This window comes from Rhinolophus sinicus, chromosome 11 (assembly GCF_057876585.1).
Source record: "Rhinolophus sinicus isolate RSI-liver-muscle chromosome 11, RSI-T2T, whole genome shotgun sequence".
Classification (NCBI taxonomy): domain Eukaryota; kingdom Metazoa; phylum Chordata; class Mammalia; order Chiroptera; family Rhinolophidae; genus Rhinolophus; species Rhinolophus sinicus.
This window is the reverse complement of record NC_142511.1, coordinates 4,265,459-4,289,863: the sequence shown is the minus strand read 5'-3', so window position 1 is coordinate 4,289,863 and position 24,405 is coordinate 4,265,459. Positions and strand designations below refer to the sequence as shown.

The following is a 24,405-nucleotide window of genomic DNA, read 5'->3' as shown; positions in this document are numbered from 1 at the left end:
TATATCTCCCCTAAAATACAAGCTACACAAGGCCAGGGATCCTTGGGCTTCATTCCCTGGCGTATCCTGAGAACCTAGAGCAGTAATGGCACATAGTAGGTATTCAGCAAATATCTGCTGAATGAATCTGTGTAGCCTCCGAGAGGTGTAGTGAGTCACTCTAGTGTCTGCATTACTTGAACTCTTTGTACGTGCTACTCTTTTAGTCCTAATTTATTATTATTTATGTATCTCTCTTTCCTATGACTGAGCCATGATCTTCTTGGATGTTTTCTACATGTTTATATTCAGAAACTAATATAGCCTGTCATGTAGCAAAAGGTCAAGTTCTGCCAACTTAATGTACAAAGCTGCCGTATATATACAGTCCTCTGGCCCCAAATCACTAATTGTGCAAGTCAGTTATCATTTAAAAAGTCTCTCCTCAAACTCCACTCTAGATACATGTATACACACACTCTACTAATTGAGATAATTTAAAACTATTTTTCACATATTTGCTTAATTAGCTTGCAGTGACCTCTGCAAAAACACTGGCCTCTGATGATTATAAGAGGTAGTTTTCTGGCATGGACACCAAAGCATCAAAGAGTCAGCTGGAACTAAGCAAAGCAATAACACAACTGGTTTTAATTACTCATGACAGGCAGCTGAATATATCTGACATAGGTCTTCTCCCCAATACATCACTCAAAACAGACCAGTTACAGGAAATGGTGGAGAGGGGGGAAAAAAACGGATAAGGCTAAAATGTGTCCATAATACAAAGCAGATCATCTTTCCCATGGACGACCTTGTTCATTTGATTTTCTATTTTTATGATGGTCCTGAATCTATAAAATTACTGACCCCTTAAGACTTGGCATGCTTCTCTGCTGGCACTTAGAATGAGTGGTTCAGGTTCTCAGAAGAGGAGGGAGGTGAAGATTGTACCCATTCATGAATCACTGTGGAAGCCAAGGGGTCCTCCAAAGTTCATCGAGAATTGCAGGCATGTTTGCAATTAAGTTATCTCTGCAGTACAGGTGAGCGCCTTCTACTTCTAGTCAACATTCGCAGGAGGGCTAACTTTATCTACAAACTGGTCGGCTCTTTGGACTTGTTGCTTAGCAGGGAACAGGTGAGGACTAGGGGTTGCTTTGTTCTGACCTACTCACAATTCCAACATATCTCTCTTATGAGGTCCACCTACTCACATAATGAAACTAGGGCCTTTGGGTTGGCCATATCCTTGGGTTAGTGAGAGAGAGAGAGAGAAATGTCCTTCCTACGCAGGACCTAGTTTTCTTGCTCCCATCTCCTCTTAGATGCTTGTCTAATCCCTGGGCTTTCCACCTTCTTATTTCTGCGCATTTCCTGGTTCTGGCCAGCTTGCACCGTTTGATCACTGTTTTGACCCGTCTCTCACATCCCAATGCTCATGGAACCTCAGAAGTCCTTGGTTTTTCCTGCTGCTTTGCTCTGATTCCTGTCTGATGCCTTCAGAAACTTAGACTGCCTCGTGAGTCTTTCTACTACTCATAACATTGCCTCTTATACTTTCGACCAAGGTTTGAGTTCCTGCAGTGCAGGAGGGCCCACCAAACACTCTAACTGTGAGTGCCCATGAAGGAGCTCAGAACGGAACACAGGAAAATGCAAGTAAGCGGGCGATTACTGTGCCGTGTAAGTGCTGAGCGCAGTTTAGCAGAGGGTAGCAGGATAGTGCATAGTGGCTGACCCTGAGCCAGCACCTGCAGGTGGGGGAAGGAAGCGTTCCCAGCTCAGCAACATCTAAGCAGTCTGGGCCAGACCAGAAAGAACGAGAGTGGTTCTAGTCTAAGGACGGAACGTAAGTAAATGCCGTGAGCCACACACTGGCTCCTTCAGGAAAGTACCAGTAGTTAAGCATAGCCGCAGGGGGCGTGGGAAAACCAAGGCTAGAGAGGGACATCGGGGCTAAATCCCAAAAGGCTTCATTGTTACTCTAAGGAGTGGGAAGTTATCTGGTGGGTGATAGGGGGGCACTGAACGTTTATATGTGGCGTCGTTGGATTTATACTTTAGAAAGCCTGGCATCAGTGTGGAGAATGGGTTTCACCATCGGGCCATTTCTCAGAACCGGGGCCCCACTCTTGCCCGCCCCACCTCATCTTCCTGTGGCTCTCAAGAGCCCAGCTCCATGCCCCTTCCCCCATCAGGGTCCTCAAACAAAACTGATGGTCAGAGCCACTTTGAGACCTTACGAAAAATACAATTATCTGAGCGCGCTTCACAGAAGTAGACTAGCATGGGGACAGAGCCTGTGAGTGTCTCATCTGTAAAAGTTTCCCAAATGATTCTGGGCAGTTGGCCTCTGAACAGAACATGGGAACTAATGTAGACTGTTATTTACGCCACAACACAGATGTGCTGCTAACATCAGCCGTGTGTTTGGGTTACTGAATTAGATCAAAAATGGCTGGGGTAGGTCTCACTCTACACGGCTTCCTTCTACAGTATTAGGACTCTACTCTCAACACTAGAAAAACCTGTCCCTTACTTGCACCCTCATTCTTTGAATAATATGCCCAAACCTTAACGTGACCTATTAGGCAGCACGATCAGCTCCAATGGTCTCTCCTCTCCAGTTACTCTTCCCTTTATCTTGCATTTGTTAATAACAGTGTAAAGGGGGGATGTTGATACAATTTACTCCCCAACTTCTACTTTCTCAAATTAAGGATAGATTTAGAGTTGGGAAATTGTGTGGGGCAATAAAGATCTGGAAAATTTCTACGGAGAATGGAAAGTGACTTGGCCTAGCAAGAGAAAAAGGACTGCTGATCAACCTCAAAGACTCAGCCTAGTTAAAAGTCACCTACCCAGCTCCATAGGACAATTGTGTTATTCCCTCCATGTGCTCAGGAATCCGGGAGCAGAGAAAGTTGATAATTGTGTCAATCAGTAGCTGAACGTTGGCAAAGCAGAAAGTCAAGACGGAAGAGAATTAGGGTGCTGTTGTAGAAGAAAAAGAAAATTCCTGGGATAGGCCTAAAAAGAAGATTCAGCTAACTTGCTCCAAGACACAGAGAATTAACACTCAAATGCCCTTTTTTACCACACTCAGTCCATTTGGTAATGAATGGTTCACCAATTGGTTTAGTTCTGTTCTCTGGCTTATGTGCTAAGGATTCTACCTCCCATTCTGTTGTGTTATGCTAATAAAAATTAAATTACATTTGGTCGTGAAAGATTCTAGATTATATTTAATTAAATCAATGCCTTAAATTAATCCAGTTAGTTCAGTTTTCAGGTTTATAATTTCTCTTCTCTTTCAAATGTACCTTCGTATCAATCAAGGAAACGGGAGCGGTTGCAATGAAGTACGCAGCGTTGGGAGCCAGTGGCTGAAATTAGATTATCAGTGACATTTGCTTATATGTTCACAGCTGAAATTTCAAGGGTACATCACTGAAACGCAGACTTCTGTTATCAAATTACATCCATATGACATCACCATTGTGTGGTGAAACTGACCCAAAATAGAACATGAAACCATATACTTTTTCTGTCAAGAGAAAGGCTAATGACAAAATTAAGTAATGGGCTTGTTTTCATAAGGTTATTATGACTGGTGCCTACTTGATTAGGGGGAGATTTTTGTCTAAGAGAAATAGTAATCCCAATGAGGAAGGAAGTATAATGTATCTAGCATGAGGGCAGAGAAAAGGGGTCCAGACCGCACTCTGTACTCTATATGCAAATCTTCAGAATTTGTGGACATTGCTCCCTTTTCTGTTTCTGATTACACTCGGACACTTTAGGTGCCTACAAGCATTTCTTCTGATGTTTCACTCCATTTATCTTTCAAAAAGTTCAGTGTGCGTGTACTTATGGAATTAGTGCAGACTTGTCCACACGACGTCATCAGTCATTTCCAGACGTGCATTGCATCCCTTCTCTCCATCCTCCACGAATTACCAGGTGCGTCTCAGAGGAGAGCACCTCTGTCTGCAAGCACCGCCGTGCTGTCCCGCCGTGCACGCCCACCGCTGGTCAGGAGCGTCCGTCACTGTGCAGCGCGAACATCCACACCGGGATGCACTGCTCTGGGAAGCCATCCTGCCTCTCCTGGCCCAGCATCGCCAGCCCGCTCTTCTGAATGAGGCTCTGCAGGATATCCATGTCCCGAGTCACACAGCTGTCAGAGAGATCTAGGGTGCAGCCCTCCCGAGCTACATTGTCCTTCAGTATGATGACACCGTGTTCTTTCAGGCCGTCTCGACACCGGGAAAGAAATGCAAGAAGGTCCTTATCAGTTAGGTACCCTACAGATGAGGCCGAGGAGATGGGGAAAGAGGACGAAACGATGGGTGGGAAAGAAGGTGAGTGGGAAGAATCAGGAGACCATCTGTTCACTCAGTCATGAATTATTTAACAACCAGGTTGTTTTTGTGCAGGAGGCTTTGGGAATTTAGATAAGAGGAAGTTATCCTCTTTGAGGGGGTACAGTGCCCTGTCTAAAAATAGATGTTATATACTACCTGGTCTATCTACTTCACAGACGTGAGACAAACTATTGCCCATCTATGGGTCCCCTGCATGTCCCCCGGACAAACCCAACTCTATCATCACTGCTCTGCGTCTCCTACACACACACACACACACACACACACACACACATACACACACTCAGACCCAAATCTAATTCACTATTGCCTCATTTCCTGGGGATTTAAATCTAAGAAAGTCTAGTTTTGCCAACAAATGGGGATAAACTTTTTTTGGCCCTACATCTTAAAGTTTTTCAAGTATTTAGGTTTCTTCCAGGATTTAGGTTGGTCCAAAGGCAATCTGTCCCCAAGGATGGGAATTGTCAGGCTTACACAGAAGAGGTTAGGGGAAGAATCTAAAGGACCAGAGCTTTTCAGGAGTTCCCGTAGTCCCCAAAGCTAGCTAACTGCTCTAGGCAGAAGCATAGCTAGATCTCCCTTCACATCTTTGCTCCCTCTCTGCAAATCCTCCAGTGAGCCCCAGGTGTTGTCTTCTCTTTCTGGGAAGGGGAGGAGGGCAGACGCAATGCCGTGCAGGACTAACCGGACACCCACTGAATCCAGATGACATCGTATCTCCCCAGAGGAGGTGTGAATTCCTGCAGGCTGTAGCAGTGGTAACTCTCTACCTTGTCCCTTTCGCCCTGCAGGTAGTTCTGGGCTTCCAGGAGGAACGATTCCATCATGTCCACCAGTTCCACGCTGTTGAAAACCGGCAACAAGACGTGCTTGCTGACCCTTCCAATCCCAGAGCCGCAGTCCAGGGCGCAGTCTGTCCCAGCTCTCCCGGGCCCCTGCACGAAGGCACAGACAGCCTCCCTGAGCCCTGGACACTCCAGCTACCTCTTCACATCAACTGTGTTTAGGTGAGTTTCGTATAATAAGATGCACGATTTTAAGAGTATCAGTCAAGGAATGTTAAGCAAACGGATACAAGGCATGTGCTACCACAATCAGGTTATAGAGCCTTCAGTTGCTTTTTCAAAACACTTCCAAACCTTTCTTCTTTTTGCTTTATTTTTCCCAAATATAGGTCTTTAAAAGAATTTCAAAATGGGATTTTAGAAAATAATGTCTTAAGTTTAAAAACTTGGTAATTTTCTCTAAGAAATGGGCCATTGAAAGCCCTGTGGAAATAGAATTTCGTTAACTATAAATTTGAGTCAATCTGCTAAATGGACCCGTGCTATAGCTTATTACCATATATATATATATATATATATATATATATATATATATATATATATGCAAAGCAATGAGAGCATTGATGAGTTTAAAAAATTTTTTAATTCATTCAGGGAACACATTTCCGTTCATATTGGTATGATTGAAATTTTACTTTTTTCAAAGCTGGTACAAAAAGGTGCCTTGCACTCCAATCCTGGGAGCCTCTAGCCTCTCACCTCTGTTGCCTAGTTCTCTACTCTGTGTCCCTACACGTAGTTGCCACTGCCTCTCACATCCTGGCAACTAGTTTCTTTCCCCCTCGCTCATCCTCACGCAGCTCCTCTGAGAAGGGATATTGAAGGACCCCTCTCGGGGACAGCATCTCTGCCTCTTGGACACCTGGCAGGCCCGGAACTGTGATTGTACTGAGTAGTCGGTACCCTTTCAGGAATGTCACCACAACTACATACGATGTGTGATTTCAACACAAGATGTTTCAATACTTTCATTTTCATTTACTATGCTAGCCTTATACATACAGAGTCACATAAAATAGTAAAATACTCTTAGGAAATTCATTTTAGTTTTGATTCTGCCTATGTATATTTTGCTTTGAAGAACATTATTTCAAGTTTATCCAGTGGAATTTAAAACTAAAACGAAAGGCTGAAGGCCACTGTATAAAACCCACAAAGTATAACAAGGTAGACCCAGGGTTTTCAGGGTGCAATCTCTGAGAAATACCAAAAGGGAAATACCATCAAATACTGATCACTTTTTCATAAATTGCCACTGCCCCCCACCTGGCCCCATCCTGCCCCGAAAGTTAAAATTGAGGAAAGTTATTAGCTATGCCCTGGACATCATCTTGGTATCACTCATTTGCTAAAGTAAACACATTTAAAAACCCTTTCCCACTATCCCATGTTGTTAAGTGTTGGAAGGAAAGCCAAGCTTTAAATTAAACAATCTGCCTTTTCCCAGTTGACACAAGGATAAATCATGTGAGATCCTCATACTCCCTCCCCCCTTGTATCTTGACCTGGCTACTCATTTAGAAGATTATTAAGGTCAAAGCACCAAAATATTATTTCTTAAAAAAGAGACCGTGTTTGTACTTAGAGGTCACAGCTTCTCAATGCGTCTTGTCTTCTAAGAAGGACTCCTCATGTTTTTTGAGAAGCACATGCTGCTCTTTCCCAACATGAATATGCAAGCACAAGGCTGTTTCCTTCCCCAGGCCTGTGGGCGTGTGGGTGTATGGACACGGACTCTGTCTGACCAGCATCCCTGTGGTCAGCCTGATACTCCACACGGAGTGACAAGACAGCTGGATTACTCACTAAGCTTCTGAAATGCACTGGGATCAAAGGCAGCCTCCCCACCAGGCAAGCAGGAGGCATTGCTCTCGGCCAGACTGGAGGAGAATTGAGGTCTGCGGTCCACACACACAAAAAAAGAAGCAGGATTTTTCTGCTTCATGAACCAAATGGAAAAAATATGTCATGGTTATGAGCAGGGAGTTTGGTGTCAGACAGACCCGACTGAGCTTAAGTTCCAGCTCTGTCTCCTACCAGCTGCGTAACCTGGATAATGTGTGTAACCTCTCCAAGCCTCAGTTTCCACAAGTGTAGAAACAAGGATGATAATAATATTGCTTACCTCCTAGAATTGTTGTGAAGAGTAAACAAGTAAACAATTGTTGTGCTTCTAAAGGGTTCAGCAGAGCGACTGACCATCTCAGAAAAGCACTCAGTGAAATCAGTCAACCACACTGATTTGGAAATGCTCCCGGTTACCCTGACCTCTGAAAGGCCATGGCCACTGTCCCACAGTCCTGGCTGCAGCTGATGTCCAGACACTTCGGCCCCAGGGGTGTTCCATCCTGATCCTATCGTCTCTGCTCAGGCCCTCGGAGCTCCCGGGAGGGTGGATGGGAAGTGAACCTCACCTCAACACTGCGGATATTCTTAATATTATGCTTCTAAATAGGCTGACAGCCTAACCCCAAATATTTATCATATTTATAATGTTCCTGTATCAGAATAAAATGGGCTCCAAATTCCAAACAGATAACTTCCGAATGCATTCGACCCAAACCTGTTTGCCAGTTAGCACACTATGTTTTCAGTAGGACCGACAGCAGCCTTATTAGGTGGGTTAAGTCTATTCTAAGACCTAAATGAAGCTCCTGAAAATATCGACAATGCATTTCATAAAAGCCTGTTCTTATTAGTACCGGCAATAGATTAAATGTATTGAGTAATCATTATGTGCACGAAAGCAAGAACTTGACACAGATGATCTCATTTGACCTTCATATTATCCAATGAGTCAGTTTCTGTGGTTATTCCCTAGTCAGAGGTAAGAAAACTGAGACAGAGAGCATTTAAGTAACAAGCCCAAAGATGCTTATATAGTAAGTAAAAAACCCATAATGACTCTCGAGCCCAAGATTTGGGCCCATACACTATACTGTCCCCATAGGACCTGGAGGTGAGAAAGTGGGGTTTCACCCAGCGCTGGGACTACAAGGGGGTCACATTCTTTCAAGGCAATATCTGAACAATGTATAGAATAATGTAAAAATATTCTACTGTAGGTATCATTTGTGAACCTAACATAAACGTGCATTTCCTTACTACATCAAATTTTTATTAGAGGGAGTCAGTAAATCACCCCAAGATTCCAAGTGGCATGATTGCCCATCAGTCATCTGGCTGTTGACTGTTTATCTATGAGACCCTTAAAGAGATGTCTTCTTAACCCCCAAATTGGATATTAGCACGACTAGTTCACCTTCCCCTGAGGCATGAGCGATTAGATGGTGCGAGAAGGGTGGAATGCCAAGTGGGATCAACCAATGGTTTGATGTGACCCATTCTTTCTGAACATCTTAAAGCAGGCTTGCAGGCTAAACTCTTGACTGGGCCATATGGCTTTAATATGACTTATAACAACACAGAAGCATGTGAGCTCAATGTTTGCAAGAACTTTGCCTCCGCATCAAGCTGCAGTTGGATAACTCACCCCAACAAATTTCCTGAGAAATTCCTGAGAAGCCTGGATATCAGGGTTGGACAGTTCAATGAAATTTCCCATCATACCCTCTTCTGTAGCTGGTACTTCTTGGTAGAAAAGTTTAGCTCTGGCATAGAACTGCATCTCCCCATTGATGACTTGACTCGTTAAAGCATACAATTTCACTGCAAATGAAATATTATTAATATTTGTTAATATCAGGTGACAGAACAAATTCCATCTTATCACACATTGATTTCCCCCGAGAAGCCTGCAAATTTGTACCATGGAGGAAAAGGCACTGGTTTGAAGTCAGACATCTGGGTCTGCGTTCTGGCTCAGTGACTTACTTGCTGTGTAAACTTGGGAAAACTTCTTCACCCCTCTGATCTTCAGGTATCGCCTGTGTAAATCACAACCATGTGGCCTTTTTCATGAGTTAATACCCTATGGTTTCATAAAACCATAGCTTATTATTAGGTTGGTGCAAAAGTAATTGCGGTTTGAAAGGTTAAAAATAATTGCAAAAACCGCAATTACTTTTGTATCAACCTAATACTTATTTTATAAGTTTAATAGTATAGTTTGCTACAGTAGAATAAAGAATGTCACAAGTTTTACAGTGAGTTTTATCTCTGAGCTCCAAATGTTTTATGAGAATCTAATCATTAATCCTTACTTCTAATCACAAGGTAGTTTAGGGGTAGCTATTCTTTCATCTCTTTTTCAAGCATCTCTTACCCAAATATCTCTTTGTACCAATATTACAGGAAAAGTACTTGAGCTCTATCTTCTGAAAATAAAATAATGAAAAAGATGTAATATTTACTGAGCCACTCTTTTGGTCCAGGTAGTAGGCTAGGCGTGTTATATATTGATGTACTATGTCATTTCATTTTTTCAGAAACCATATGAGGTTTTATTTTAAGACATTTATTTTTTAGAAAAATGTGTGCCAACTTCTGAAGGGTAAATGAGTGTGCATTTAAGGGTGTTTTGTAAACCAAAATGCACTCTTGCAGTTGCAAAATATTTTCATGAGCCCATTCAGGAAGATATGATAGAGTGTGGATGAAAGAGAGGAACTTCTGGTTCAAGACTGTAGGCTGGATACATGCATTTGTCTCCCCTCCTATCAAATACTCCCCAAGAATTGTTTTAATAAACCCATTCAGTAAATAAAATGAGAGGGGGCCAGTGATGGACTCATGATTTCAACAAATTTCTGGAAGACAAAGAGCAGATAGGAAAAAGCTAAAGAATTTGCAGCCCAGGATAGTTGCAAAAGGAAGTAAGAATTAATAAAAAATCTGTCTACAGACCAACCACTGAGAGGGAAAAATGCACCCTCTCAAAAGCAACAGGTAGCACAGCTGTAATGGGGTGGAAGGGGAGTGGTGGTGGAGAGATGTATCTTCCATAAAAAACATTAAATAAATTGCTTAAGGACAACTGGACCAATTAGTGTTGAGATCCTAGAACACTACTCATTTTGGCATATAAAGGACTCCAGGGACCTCACCTGCTCACACTCATCAAAGTCAGGTAAGATCTACCTGGAGATGTAGAGTTTACCATTCTTTCTATCTAGAGGAAAAGTATGTAACAAAGGAAACCATCTTCATTACCTAGAATCACTAACCCTGTCATTCCTAACTATGGATAAACAATGATTTCCAAACCCATGGAGGAAAAATGGCAGCCTGAAAGAGAAAGACAGAGATGAACAACCAGAAATGAACCCAAAGGAAATAGAAATAATTCAAGAAACAAATCAGAATTTAAACCAAACTAAACAAAAACCTCATACATCCTTGGAGAGACATGAGAACTGGTACATCCATAAATCAAACATAAGATGCCAAGAAAATGACAATTCAATGAATAACAAAGAATTCTTAGAAATTAAAGCTTTGATTACTGGAAACTTTGGAAAATAATATTGAGTAAACTTATCAGGACATAAACAAAAAGAAATATATGGAAAACAGAAGTAAAAGGATTAGAGCTATAAAGATTTATTTCAGGAGGCCCAACATCAGCTGATTAGGATTCTCAAAAAACAGAGAAAATGGAGGAGGAAAATTATTAAAGAAATAGTAGAAGAAAATTTCCCAGAGCTGAAAGAGATTGTAAAGTCCCACAAGTACTAGGCAGCATAGATTAAAAATAATAAGAATTAAATAAAAACCACACTTATACATATCCTTAGGAAATTTCAAAACACGAAGAGTAATGAGAAGATTCTAAAGTTATTTATAGGAAAATAAGTGGTTGACCTTATAGTAGGGTTGTCAGATTTAGCAAATAGAGGACATACAATTTGTCTTGAATTTCAGATAAAAAAAATGAATAGTATATTAGTATGAATATGTTCAAGATATTGCATATTGCATGGGACATACATGTACTAAACACTTATTTATTTATTATCTTAAACTCAAATTTACCTGATGTTTTCTCTGATAACCATTTGTTCAAAGGGCTAGAATCAGGCTTGTAACAGATCTCATCAGAAACACTGGAAAATAATGGAGTGGAGCCATTAATAGTCTAAAGAAAAATTGTTTTGAAGCTGAAATTTAATCCCTGGTCAAATATGAGAGAATATTTATCTCCCATGGATTCATTCTTCAAAAGTTCCTTGAAGCTGTATTCTAGCCCAATAGGGTTAGAATCAAGAGAAGATATGTGACAAAAGATGATGAAATTAACCCAGGAATCCAATGGGGGAAAAATCCCCAAATCATAGATGTTTATCAGATCTAAAGAGAAATCAGTTTATATTACAACAGAAAACATAGGGTTCAAAAGCAAGATCTTCAAGAAGTAGGATGAACTGGATTCTGGGCAATAGAGCAGGTAAGAAGAAAAAGGGACATTAGTGATATTCTAAGGAAGACATATTTTAAATCTCAACCATCAAAATTAAAAGACAGTGGAAAGCTCCAAGCAAAACATGCAATAGTACAAAAATGTTATGATCAGGATATGAAGCAAACCAAACTATGACATAATTTTGAGTAGAAGGAATATAAGAAAGAAAATCTATTTAACCTTAATTAAGAACATCTTTCTTCAGGTAACACAAAAATTGTGACATTGGACCAGTGTACTACTTGGCTCTGAATTGAACAATAATTACATAGTCCCCAATTTTTATTCTAAAAGTTAAGAATCCAATAAACACCACTTATATTGCAATGTTCCATTGTAATATGTTCCATCTGTGGAGTTACATCAGTGTTTTCCAATGTGAAAACATTGGAACCAGTGTTTGGGCCCTTGAATGATCATGGCTTTGCTGCAAGGGCTACAAGAGTCAGTTTCCATGTACCTCATTTTCTAGAGACTAAAAATACTACTCGTATATACTATATCTCCCATATATATTAAGTATCATGCATAGATTGTTATTTTAAAAGTGCAAATCTTTTAAAAGCATCAATAAATAGGTAGATGCTTTTTTGCCATTTTATACACAAATTAGCTACTCTTTGAGAAAATACAGCATACAAAGGAGAGTCCTCACATTCAAAAACACTGGGAACCACTGACCAAACCAATCCTCCCTTCCTTAGTGCTTGGTAAAGGGTCGTGTAAACAACTTAGGGCTTGAGAAATGCTTAAAACTTCAACCGGGATGACAAAACTCAAGCAGCACCGTCTCAGTCACAGGGCTGTTCCCCGTTCCTCTGTACGTCTCAGAAAACCAGGCTAGGAAATCACAGTTTGTAGAGTCTTCCCAGAGTGGAATACTGCCTTGGATCGTAGGCAAGCCACTGCTCACTGCTCTCCTTGGTCCAAGCAAAGCAGCCAAACAGCCACACTCATCATCACCTGCTTAAGTCAACTCGCTGGTGGAGTCTATTAAAACCCTTAATCTGGAAATGGGAATGGCCCATTATGCCAGCAATGTTTAGACCACAAGTGGATGCCAACCTCAGCAGGGGTCAGACTCAATAGGTAAGATTTTATGGTTATGGGCTTGAGTTCTCATTTTCACCTAATTGACAGGAGCATTTCACTCAGAAGATATATGAGGTGTCATGGCCAGCCCCAGGTTTCCCCTCCTGATGGTTCCTGCAGTGGTGCAAGTTGACGCAGATAGGTAAGCAGTCATCCGCCCAGGCTGTTTTTATTATAGAATTATATCTCGTAGCCTATTCTTATAGGATTGCAATGTCTCTGTGAAATTTGGGATAGTCTATGACACAGACTAGATGCTCTGTCAGTTCTTTGTATCATATGGTACTTATTTCTTGACCTACATTATGAGCTGAACTTTCAGAGTCCTTCCAATGATTTACTGGTTACAGGAAGAAAAACAGAGTAAAAGTTCATATGCCCTGCAGAAGAATAAAGATCTCGTGAAATCTCTAAGAAAAAGTTTGTTAATAGCTAAGTGTATATGTTTGCTGAGTATCTTCTTTTTTTTTTTTTTTTTTTTTGATGGTTGGGTATCGCTATGTCAGACTTTATTCCTGGTGTGAGACCTGTTTGTCAACTGAAAATTGATGTCAGAATCTCCAGAGGATGTATAGGCAAGGTTTAGACAGTAAGTTTGAATTGATTGGAGACAGAATATTGGATTGAGTTGCGTTTCATTTATCGGGGTGAGAGGGAAGCCCAATTAGGAGATGACCTTATGAAGGGTAGGACCTTACATCAAAGAAATTTGCAGGTGAGCATTTCCCAATTTAGCCATTAAAGGAAGGAAGGAAAAAAGAAAGAAAGAAGGGAGGGAGGGAGGGAAGGAGGAAGAAAGGGAAATGTATCTAGGTACAATGGAATATTATTCAGCCATGAAAAAGAAGGAAATCCTACCGTTTTCGATAACATGATGGACCTTAAGGTCATTATGTTAAGAGAAATAAGACAGACAAATACTGTATGATCTCACTTATATGTGGAATCTAAAAAACACACAAATTCATATCTAGGTTTTTCAGCAACAGGGGAGGGTGGGAAGTGGGACTTTGTTAGTGTTTCTGGTGGAATCCAAAGGTCTGGGTGTGCCAGCATGCTAAAAAGTTATCATTACCAAGCCTCGGAATGGCCAGAGGGGACTTCTAGGTTTTATTTGTTCCCTGTATGCTTTAGGTATCTGGTGTTTCTTGTCTATAAAATAATGCACTGCCTACCCTGAAAGTTTTAGAAGGCATTTTCCACGTCAACTGTGTGCTGGTTCAATGTTTCCTAAATTCTTTCCAGGCTTCAGCAGCAATGAGGTAACCAAAAGTGTGTGGGGGGCGAGGGACAATACAGTCTCCCCACTTCAGCACGGATCTACTCAGGTCCCCACCACACTGTTCAGACCCTTCCCGCTGGGCTGAGTGTCTTCCCACTCAGGCCCCTTGGGTGTTGTACCTGACCTACTGTCAACTTGAAAAAGGCCCGAAGTCAGGTAGAGATACTAGAGACAGATTTTTCATGGGGAGATTTTGCATCAGAAACATTGGAAGCTGATTCGGCAGTTGCCAGGCCTCCTGTGCACCTCTGCAAAATCCTGTAGTGGCATCTGTCATCATATTTCCACATCCCACAAAAGTGGTGTGTGTGAGCCAGACGCGTCAGGATAAGGCTCCATCGTACTTTCTTTGTAAGCACTTTCCTCAGCACTTACTATTATGCTTAACACATAGTAGGCCTCCTTTGAATGTTCACTGAGTAAACGAATATTGTCTGGTGGCTTGTACTTTGAATAATATACGGGTTCAACAGAGTAGTGAGTGGCTATAAGAAAAAGCTGACATAAGCTCACATAAGGTACACTTTTCGTACCGTTTATGAAACATCTGTCCTTCTAATTATGCTTACTCAGATAACTTAAAAAATAGTAACTATAATTGATTAAACATGTATATATGCACTACACGTGCTAGCATTTATATCTAAGTGAATATGTAATATAAATGTTATTATCAATAGATGAAAACAAAGCATTCAGAGATTAACTAATTGCCCGAGATCGAGTAGCTAGTGAGCAACACTAGGCTTTAACTGGGCTTTAAATGTTATGTCTATTTATATCCAAAGTGCATATCTCCTCCGTCTCACACTGTGTACCTGAAAGTCTGCTAACTAAGAAGGGAAATTCTCCGGTTCTTCATTTCTATAAAAAGGAAAGACGATCTTTCAGCATTTGCATTGCAAAGGTAACAGTAAACATTTGAAAAATGTATCACTATGCAATGACTTGTGTGGGAGGAAGTCACTTTGAAAAATCCCAATAGTTGAATGCTGAGTTTCACTTGGAAATTCTAAGTGTCTTATAGGAAATGTTTTTATTAAGTCTCGCGTTTCGTTGTGATGGCAAAGGGGTGGCCATTGTTGATTTCCTCCTCAGAGATTGATTCTTCTAAAAAGGGGTAAATATGAAAGGGGTTCCCAATGATTGGTGGGTGCCTCTTTTGTGCCAGGCTTTATGCTAGGCACTTTCATAGCATCTGTTCACATTATCTCGTTAATCCCCACAATGATACAAAACTGGGGTTATAATCATTATTTTACAGGTGAGTAATAGAGAGTCAGAAAGATTTAGTAACTCACTATCACATAGAAATAAAGTGCTATAGCCAGGTCCTAACCCATACCCATTTAAGTGCAAAGCCTTTGTTCCTTCTGCTAAACCACATGGGACGTTTGTTCTAAATGTGAAGTTGGATTCAGATTTTAGTGATGTCCAGGAGTAATAGACTCTTGTTCAGTATATAATTCATAAATATCAGTGACTTCTAGGTATTCAGAAATATGCTGTGCCTAGCGCTAGAAGAGTTATTGAGGGGTAACTTACGTGAGCATCTCTGATTGGGCCGTGTGTATATAGGCCCCTTGGAGCACAGGTATACCAACTGGAGATGAAGTTTGATGAAATTTGTTGTCCTGTTCTACTTCCTATTTATTCACAAACAGCCACCTTTGGAAAATTCATTCACTGTAAGACACCAACTGAACCTGGGCTGGTATAACAAGGTTATATGAACCCCTTCACTGGCTGGCCGGTTTTCCTAGACTATATTCTATATTTCTGTTAAATTAAAGAAATGTGGTAAAACTTAATATTGCTGCCCACATTAGTCAAGTTGCCATTTATATTGGGAGGCAGCATGATTTTGAGGTTCAAAAAGGCAGACTCTGGAGTTAGACCGCCCGGGTTCTAATCCTGCTCCACCACGTACCACCGTGTGATCTCTGGCAAGTTACTTAACTCCGCTGTATGTCCGTTCCTCAGAGAGAAGATGGGGAAAATAGCAGTACCACCTAATAGGGGTGTTATGAGGCTCAACTGAGATAATATATGCAAAATGCTGAGAACAGTAATAGGCTTGTTCCCATCTTTTTCTGAAGATCTGTTGTACTCAGTGACATAGTTAAGTCTTCCATTGGCGATTTTTAGCGTGTGTTGTCACTTCGCCATGAATCTCGGAAGCTAGCTGGGACTATTTCAGCAAGTGTCCCCATGACTGAAGGTCACGGCATAGTGAGACTGACTGTCTAACTCAGGCAGTTGGAAGGAGGAAGGAAGGAAAGAAGGAATCAAAGAGTGTGGGTTAGCCACCGTTCTTCCCATAATTACCCCAAACAACAAACTCTCTATGCAGACCCTCCAGTAGCGGTTCCCCAACCTTTTAAAAGAAGGGCTTTATTTTCACTTCTATGAAGTCTTGAAATCATCAAAAGGGGAAGCCAACTCTAAAATGCCTCAGTGGAGCTAGAAAAGGAGCACTTCTACTGCCTGGGTTTCATTTCCAAAAGAGAAAGTATAATATCCACTGCAACCTGAAAACTCCCATACAGTTGGGAATGCTTGTTCGGAGGATGGCTACATGGTGTCTTTAAAAGAGGCCTCGCTCTGAGGAAGGAAAAGAAAAAGCTAATACTTATTGAGCATTGACTATTTTCACATATACAATTGCATTTAATCCTTCTAACAGCCACCCAGTTTTGAGGAAAATGATGCTCAGACACTTTAGTAACTTGCAGAGGTGACTTTTCTATCATCAGCAGTGCCAGAATTTGAACTCAGGACTTTGGTGACCTGCAATTAATTATTAGTAAGGGGCTGTTTAATTTGATTAACACATGTTTATTGAGTTCTTTCTATGTGCCAGGAACCATGGTAAATATATGCATATAGAGGAGGACAAATGGGTCTCTAGTCTCACAGGAACTAGAGTCCAATAGGGGAGCTGACATATGTAAAAACATTCCACTAATATATGTTATAAACTCTGGGGGCATAAACCAAGAGTTAAGCAAGTTAATCAAGGGTCTGGGGAAGCCTTCCGGTTGGATAAATGTCACAGTGGCAGGTGAGACACATGTGCTGATTCCTTTCTGCACCATTAGGAGCCCATAGAATTGGCTACTTTAGAAATACTTCAGCTTCTCCCATGAGAAGAAAAAGGTACAAAAAAATCTGAGTAGTCACAGAGCTGATATACTAATTTAAAGCTTTTGAGGATTAAAGTTATTTGTAGATTGCCTCCATTACCAGATTATAAAATCCTGAAGAACAGAGTCTCTGTCCCATTGATGTTTGAATCTCGTCCAGTACACAGAACAGTACTTCAAATAATAATCAGAGTTCCATAAATGTCTCTTACACTGAATAGAATAGAATTGCTCAAAAAGAAGAAATGCCTGGTGTTTCTATCTCTAAAAAGCAACTTTTTTGTTCTCCTGTGACAGAAACATTTTGCTGGTGACTAACTATGTCCCCTCTCATTGCTCAGCAGTTAGGCAAGGCTATATGACTAGTTCTGGGCAATAATCTCTGAACAGATGTCATGTGTGTCCTTCTGGGACAAAATACTTAAGGGCATGTAGACAAGCCTTTAGCTCCAATCTTCCCTTGCCATGTAACTAGTTATGGCTTAGAACGTGGAGCCTTTCTCATCCTGGATCCCCGAGTGCCTCTGTGGAACATAGCCTATCCCTTCATAATACATGTGGAGATGATGAAGCAAAAGTAAAACATAAACTTTTATATGTTTGGCCATTGAGATTTCAGAGTTAACTTGTCATTGCAGGCTAGCCTTGTCCATACTGACTAATATAGCCCTCAGTTGCTAAAATCAAAGAGATGCTGAGGCTAGCTGTTAGTCTCAGGGGAAACTACTGTCTGGGGTGAATCATAGGGTCAGAGAAAATAAGCAGTACCCATTTATGGAAAACCAACTATGTAAAAGAGAGTCATCTTTGGTTTAGAATCGACTAATGGTTTTCCAACTGTTTGTGGAACCCTGTGGATGCTTCAGAAGTGCACTATGAGTCACTGGTGAGGCACAAAAGATAGAGCAAGGAAAGGACCCTGCCCCCAATCCTAAGCAGAAGAACTTCACTTTTTCCTGTATTTTACATTGGGCTTCCATGGAGGACTTTGTCAAAAGGTTTGTATTTTAATAGTAATTTTTTTAAAGGTTGGAAATCATTGATAAACCATTAGCGCATTCACAAAGGAGAAAAATAGATAAAATCAAAATGACTATTCTGGGCAACAACAAAAAAAATTGAGGCCAAATGTAAATTATAGTCTACTTGTCCCAAATAATTCTCATCTGATTTTCAGAAAAGATTGTTTTGTTCTTTTAAATTCATCTTTAACTACTTTCAGAGACGAGGTCCTTTTCTCTCTAATAATTATTTTTAAAATTTGGCAGTCACCTGCCCCTTAGTGAGTTTCTTAGCAGTTATTGTAATTGATAGCTTTTTCCAGTCTAATGCAACTAAGGCCACCAAGCTACTGTGATTGAGGTGTGGCCCAAAGAGTGTCTCCAAAAAAGCAATATTCTGCCAATGTATGAAGTAACCAGAACATCGTCACCTTCCAAATGGACTGTTCCAATCTTTCCACTTGGATAAAGATGAGATGTATACTATGTCCTAAAATAATTACTTACAGGCAGTGTGATCTACCAGAAGGAGTTCTGGTCTTTGGTACCTCGATGAGATCTCGTCATCTCTGAATTCTCTTTCCCTCACTTGAAAAAATAAGATGAGGGGGTAGGAGGGAAAAAAATAATGATACTTATCCTGTATATCCCATAGTGTGTGGCTGTGAGGATCAAATAAAGTCATAAATGAGAAGTGCTTATAAGAAATATATATATGTATACATGAGATGAAAGTATTTGTGTGTCTAGAATTAAGTTCCCTTCAGAAATGGATTTATGAAAAGAGACTTTGGCAGGCTGCTAGCATATAGTTTCTTAAATGCAATGCAAAGAATTAGGGAGCCCCTTTCACGTCTGGAAATCTTGGCTGTATCAGGCCACAAAGGGGCTTTCAGACAACCTTGAGAAAACAAACTGGGGCCGATACGTACTGTTCCTGCTTTCACAGGGGGAACATATAAATCAAAGGGGGATACTTCACTCTTTAATCATAAGTTACTTCCCTTTCAGTGCTGGTAAGAGTGCCCTGAAGTGACCACTTTCACAGAAGCTAAGAAAAGTAGTGTAGACACACCAGATAAGCTTTTTATTGCCCTATTGTCTAATTCCCTGAAAACTGGAGGAAATAACTAAAATGGAGATACGCTACTGCCCCGTTTTTTGTTTTTTGTTTTCCCTTAATATTCAAAGACCAAATCTGCCCCTTTTGGACTCTCTATTATTCTGACTCGGGAAGGCCAGCAAGGATTGTGTAGAATGTATGAGCATGTACACACACAACAACAACAACAACAACAACAACAACAACTGCAACAACTACAACGACACCTTGTAAAGATAAATAGTAAAGACTATTACTATGTAGTCTTTTTTAAAAACTCTTAGTTGATATATTACTGCCTTAATACTTGCATCTTGGAGTTACCTAATTTGCTCATCTTTCCGTTCTTGCAAGTATTAAACATGTCTTTTCAAACCTCAAGAGAGGAGTTTGTGTAAGCCTGACACTCAGTTAACCAACCCCCAGAGAAGCAAATCACTGGCTGAGGGTGCATGGAAGTCCCAAAATAGAGACCTGACCTGCCAGGCACCCCTGAATCTTTGCACCCTCCGTAAAGAATGCCACTGACACACTGAAACCCGCTTATGTGGGTCGTGGGTTCTTCGTATCTGAAACATGTTCTTGTTCTCTCTGCTCTGCCAGAAGTCCCACACCTCACACAGTCCCTTCAGTCATTCCTTGTTCCTGATCTAGTAGCTCTGACTCACTTACCCAGGGGGATTTTTTCCAGCAGGTAGAGATAGCTCTGAAAGAAGTCATTGCGAATGGCTTTGTGAAGGATAAAGGACATGCTATGTCGGCAGAGTTCGTCGTCGGTCTTCTGCCAGCGGGATCTAAAGGCCAAGTGGGCTCCCAGGTGGGCCATGGAGAAGGGGGATATTATTATTCCTACAGAGAAAGGAAGCTTGCCTGGCTGTTTCTTTGAATTAGCCTTCTCTTCCTACACGAACTTGAGACTGTCATTTTAAACCAGTCCCCTGTCCATCTATATCAGGAGAGGCTGTCATGGGGTGTGGGGGGAGGGGCCGATTGCTTGGGCGACACCACTCCAAGCCAGCAGGTGCTAAGTAAAGTTGAAAACAGGCTGAGTGAGATCCTGCTTCATCCGGGCTGCAGCATGCCTCCTTTAGCTGCCACTTCAAAGGGGCAGGAGCACAGCCTGCTAACACCCTGAATATTTGCTTTAATTTGATTCCTAAATTGGAATAGCCTAATTTCCATTTCAAAGAGTTGTGAATATTTTGCAGGAGATCCTGTTCCCTGATTTCCATCTACTCCTCCTGGAACACTGAATCCTCAAGTTACAAGGACCCTTCAAAGTCATCTTAGCGACTCACACCGCTTTCATCAGTACAGTTTCGCCCAAATCATTCCGTAGAGATGGATATGTGTTTCCCATTTCTAAGGATCTTCAAGAGACGCAATTCTATGAAAGCCTGTTTTGATGTTCAACACCCTTCTGTCAGCAAACTATTCCATCTAGCTTGCTCTAAACAAGACCTAGTCATGTAAGCCTCTTCCTTTCTCTCTGCCTGTTGTGGATGTGACTTTTGCTCCCAAGTGCTCATTTGCTTTCTGGATGGGTGGCTTCTGATTGCCACTCCAGGTCCACTCTCTACTTTCCTCACATTACTGTGTGGAGGTTGACCTGTCTCAATGCCCTCTGGCTTCTAATTGGGTTCAGCCAGTGGGTAGTGCCAGCAGGGGCCGGGGGTGGGGGGAGAGTGGGTCATCTACCTGTTCCCCTTTCGGCTTCCCTGTGGAGATGCCAGACAGACAGCTTCTGAGGATGGAGCGTCATGGCTCCTGTCTTGGGGTCTTCCCATACAAGTATCCTCTTCTAGTTCTCATAACTGCTCCCTTCTCTGGCTGTTTCAGGCCTTGGGGTAGAGATGTGCCAGGCTGTTGCAAACCCTGGAGAAATCCACTATTCCTTGTCATTTCCCTGGACTGACTTACCCACAGCTTTGTAGATAGTCCCTTTACTAAACTGGCTAGCATTCTCAATTCGTGAATGCCATCTGTTTCCTGTAAGGACCATTGCTACCATTTTACCCTTTAATGTTCCTAACAGGAAAACCCATAGGAATGCAGTATTCCGTCGGCCCCATACCGTGTGCCTCACGTCCCCTCTGGAAGGTGAAGATGATTGTAATCATGTGTACCTCGTATGACTGTCGTGGGGACTAAAGGTATTCCATGTAGATACGTCAGGGCCGGGCACACAGTACATATTCAACAAATGCTAGCTACTAGCATCGTGATCTTTGGGGAAAGGTTAATGGTACATTATAGGTCTTGAGAATACTTTATGTCTCTCTGGCTGTTCTTGGGTTACATTCACTATAACACTGTCTCTTATCATGGAATTTCACCACATATCGAGGTGATTATTTGCACTCGATGTATTTAAGAGTTGAAAAGAAAAGACATCCCAGTGAAATGTACTTTTAGAGTGCATGCATCTATCCTTCAGCATTTTCTGTTGCTTTGGGAAAAACTGAGTAACAAAAGAAGAAAGTTAAGAGATCTTCTTTGGTACTTGTTTTCGTCAATACATCTAACAGGAGGCAGGCTCTTAACCCCAACATTTCAGAGATGTTTTGATAACCTCTCATATACGGCAAAGGTCAGGATGTTGGGTCCTAGGGGAGGCTGGCAATCACTGACTCCAGCTCCTCAGTACTCCTTATTTGGCGATTGGTATTGGCAAGTTTCTCCGTTTTTACAGCAGGAATTTTCTTTCACTGTAAAGTGGACATTAATTCCTTGTTTGGAGACAGAGTATTAAGGGTTCTAAGATCTCCAGATCTCAGAACAGTAATTTCTGAGTGGGAATGAAAGACGGATTGGTTTACACAAAATGACTTTGTCAGCTTTTGTTTATCTCTGTGAGTCACATTAGGTTGTGTGGCTATTTCTCATACCGGTGTAGCTTGCATCTGTTTCTGGCTCATTGCATTTGTTTCCTTATGTGACTCATTTTTCTCTCGTAGCTGAAATGCTCTATTTGCCTCCACCTCGTACCACTCTTGACCATATTCATAGTCACTGAGTGAGGTTCTGATATAGATCTCAAGTCTACCACAGGCATCTAGTTTCAAGATGAGAAAGGAAAACAATGAATGTAGAGGAGAGAAATAGGATCATAGCAAGGGAAGGTGGAAACTCTGAATTTATCTTGGTTGGTTTGTCTTCTCAGAAGAGATCCTTAGGTGAGAAGTAAACTACTTTAAAAAATAAATTAGCATGCACAGAGACTCAGAAGTAAGAACTCTAAAAGAAGCACCACAGCTCTACAGAAAGCATGCTCACCAGTAGTGCGGTAAGCTAAATATTTGGGGAAATCCACTCAATATAAAATAACGTATCTAATTAAAATTCCATATACTTTAAACTGAGGCCAAGAAGATTTCTAGATAAGCCCCTATTTCTCTACAACCTATATTATTCAAGACATTTTTTTCCTCCCGGAGAACTTTTCTTAAATAATCATGACGTACCTGTTTTTCAATCCAGCAAACAATTGAAACACGCTCTTATACACGGCAACGTGTTAGACTCTTGATGAAAAATTAAATGTTATTTTCTCCCTGAGACTAATACTAACTTGCTGATGCTCCCATAATAATAATGGCAAGTGCTTTAAATTGTAATGCCTTCTTAATCCTTATAACAACTCTGGGAGGTAGGTGAGATCCCCATTTTACACATGCAGAGAATGAGGCTTAGAAAGGCTAGTGAGGTTTTAGCTCAACATCACACAGCAAATAAATTGCAGAATCAAAATTTGAACTTGAATTTGCGTGCGTGTGTGTGTGTGTGTGTGTGTGTGTATACATATACATATTTGATGGCTGAAACAAGGGTGAAATAAAAGTAATATGTTGATAACTGAATCAGGATTTCCCAGCTCCAAACTCAGGGAGACAGATGGATTCCAAAGGTTGAAATAATAGGGCAAAATTAGCATAATTAACTTTAGGATAAAATTTATCAATGTGCGTTCTTGTATGTAGGTTTTAGTGAAAATTAATTGTGAGATACAGAATGAGTAATTCTTGCCTGATACACTTAATGTGTATTTGTGCTAAAATGGGCATTTCAGTAGACTTGAAGCTCGGAATGACAGAGCAGTATGAAACATTGTGCAAACAGGTTTCACAGAGTGACCCTTAGTACAGACCACCAGGCCTTCCTCCACTGTACACTTGTCCAACCTGACATGGAGTGTTTGCCTCTTTATCATGTTCTGTTTAAGCACAGGCACCTCATCAAAGCTCCCTCTGGTTATAGCTTGGAAGTCACTAACAAGCCTGTTACCCTATGTGTGCTTAGAATACATGAGACAAGAGGAAGTTCAGAGGACTATTTTCAACCACTTGTAGTGCTTCGTGGATACCAAAAAGCTGTCCATTGGGGTCTGAACCAGTCGGATTCAAGGTCAGCAGTGAGGTCTTAACAGTCATTATTAAATGAAAACGGGGCTTGAGATAAATGACCCTTTGCAGCTGAAGAAATATTTAAACCCACAATTTTCAGGTTAAGTCGTTCAATTTAACAGACGGAAAGGCTGGAAAGACCCTTGTAGGACCCCTTCTTTTCTCACTGAGGAGGAGAATCCAGCTGGGCTGCTTAGCTCTATTAGGGGCCTGAGCTTTCAGATAAAGAAAAAAAAATGCCTCCGCATCTTTAATAAAGGGACTAACATCCCTGCCTAAAACATGGTGCGTGCATATGTGTGCGTGCGTGTGTGTGTGCTTTCCTCATTTCCCTCATTTATTTTAATTGAAGAAACTATAAAACATTCAAGTTCATACCACTCTCCTTTAAAATACAGCAGTGCTTGATTTCCCATAATTTCATATTTCAGTTATGACGCCTGATTGGTAACGGTGCATAGAACACTCTCTAAGCAAATTCATCTTTGCACATTTTCCCTAACCAAGAGATGTTAGATAGTTAATAAAAGACAAGGAAATTATACTTGTTTTTCATCTTACTTAAGGAATTCAGAAATAAGGTAAGTCTCAGATTGACATCCTCATATTTCCATTTTCCCTTCAGTGAATCAACCCTGATTTCCCATTATATTATAGTAGAAAGGCAAGGGGGGGGTAAAGAAGCCGAAACGTGTGTTTGAATGTAAAGAGAACCCATCTTGTCAGTGCTAATGGGTCTTTATAGATTGGGGGCCGTGCTCAATGAGTTGGGCAAGCAGGTGGGCTCTGGTCTTCCCACC

The 24,405-nt window shown here is 41.1% G+C and overlaps 1 protein-coding gene and 1 long non-coding RNA gene across 2 annotated transcripts in view; one reads left to right on the top strand and one right to left on the bottom strand.

Annotated features, from left to right (window-relative positions):
* The window catches only part of LOC148756608 (uncharacterized), a 157,491-nt gene extending 152,193 nt beyond the window's left edge, over positions 1–5,298 (top strand). Inside the window, exon 4 of the long non-coding RNA XR_016022705.1 lies at positions 5,165–5,298. This is a non-coding gene — a long non-coding RNA (uncharacterized LOC148756608). The remainder of the gene's footprint in view (positions 1–5,164) is intronic.
* NTMT2 (N-terminal Xaa-Pro-Lys N-methyltransferase 2) lies at positions 383–20,088 on the bottom strand. Its single transcript, XM_019716378.3, has 4 exons — positions 19,875–20,088; positions 8,712–8,887; positions 5,059–5,308; positions 383–4,289 (listed from the first exon to the last, which is right to left on the bottom strand). Exons 1-4 carry the CDS (start codon positions 20,026–20,028, stop codon positions 4,018–4,020), a joined length of 852 nt encoding a protein of 283 aa, XP_019571937.3. The 5' UTR covers positions 20,029–20,088; the 3' UTR covers positions 383–4,017.
* Positions 20,089–24,405: the final 4,317 nt, after the last annotated feature.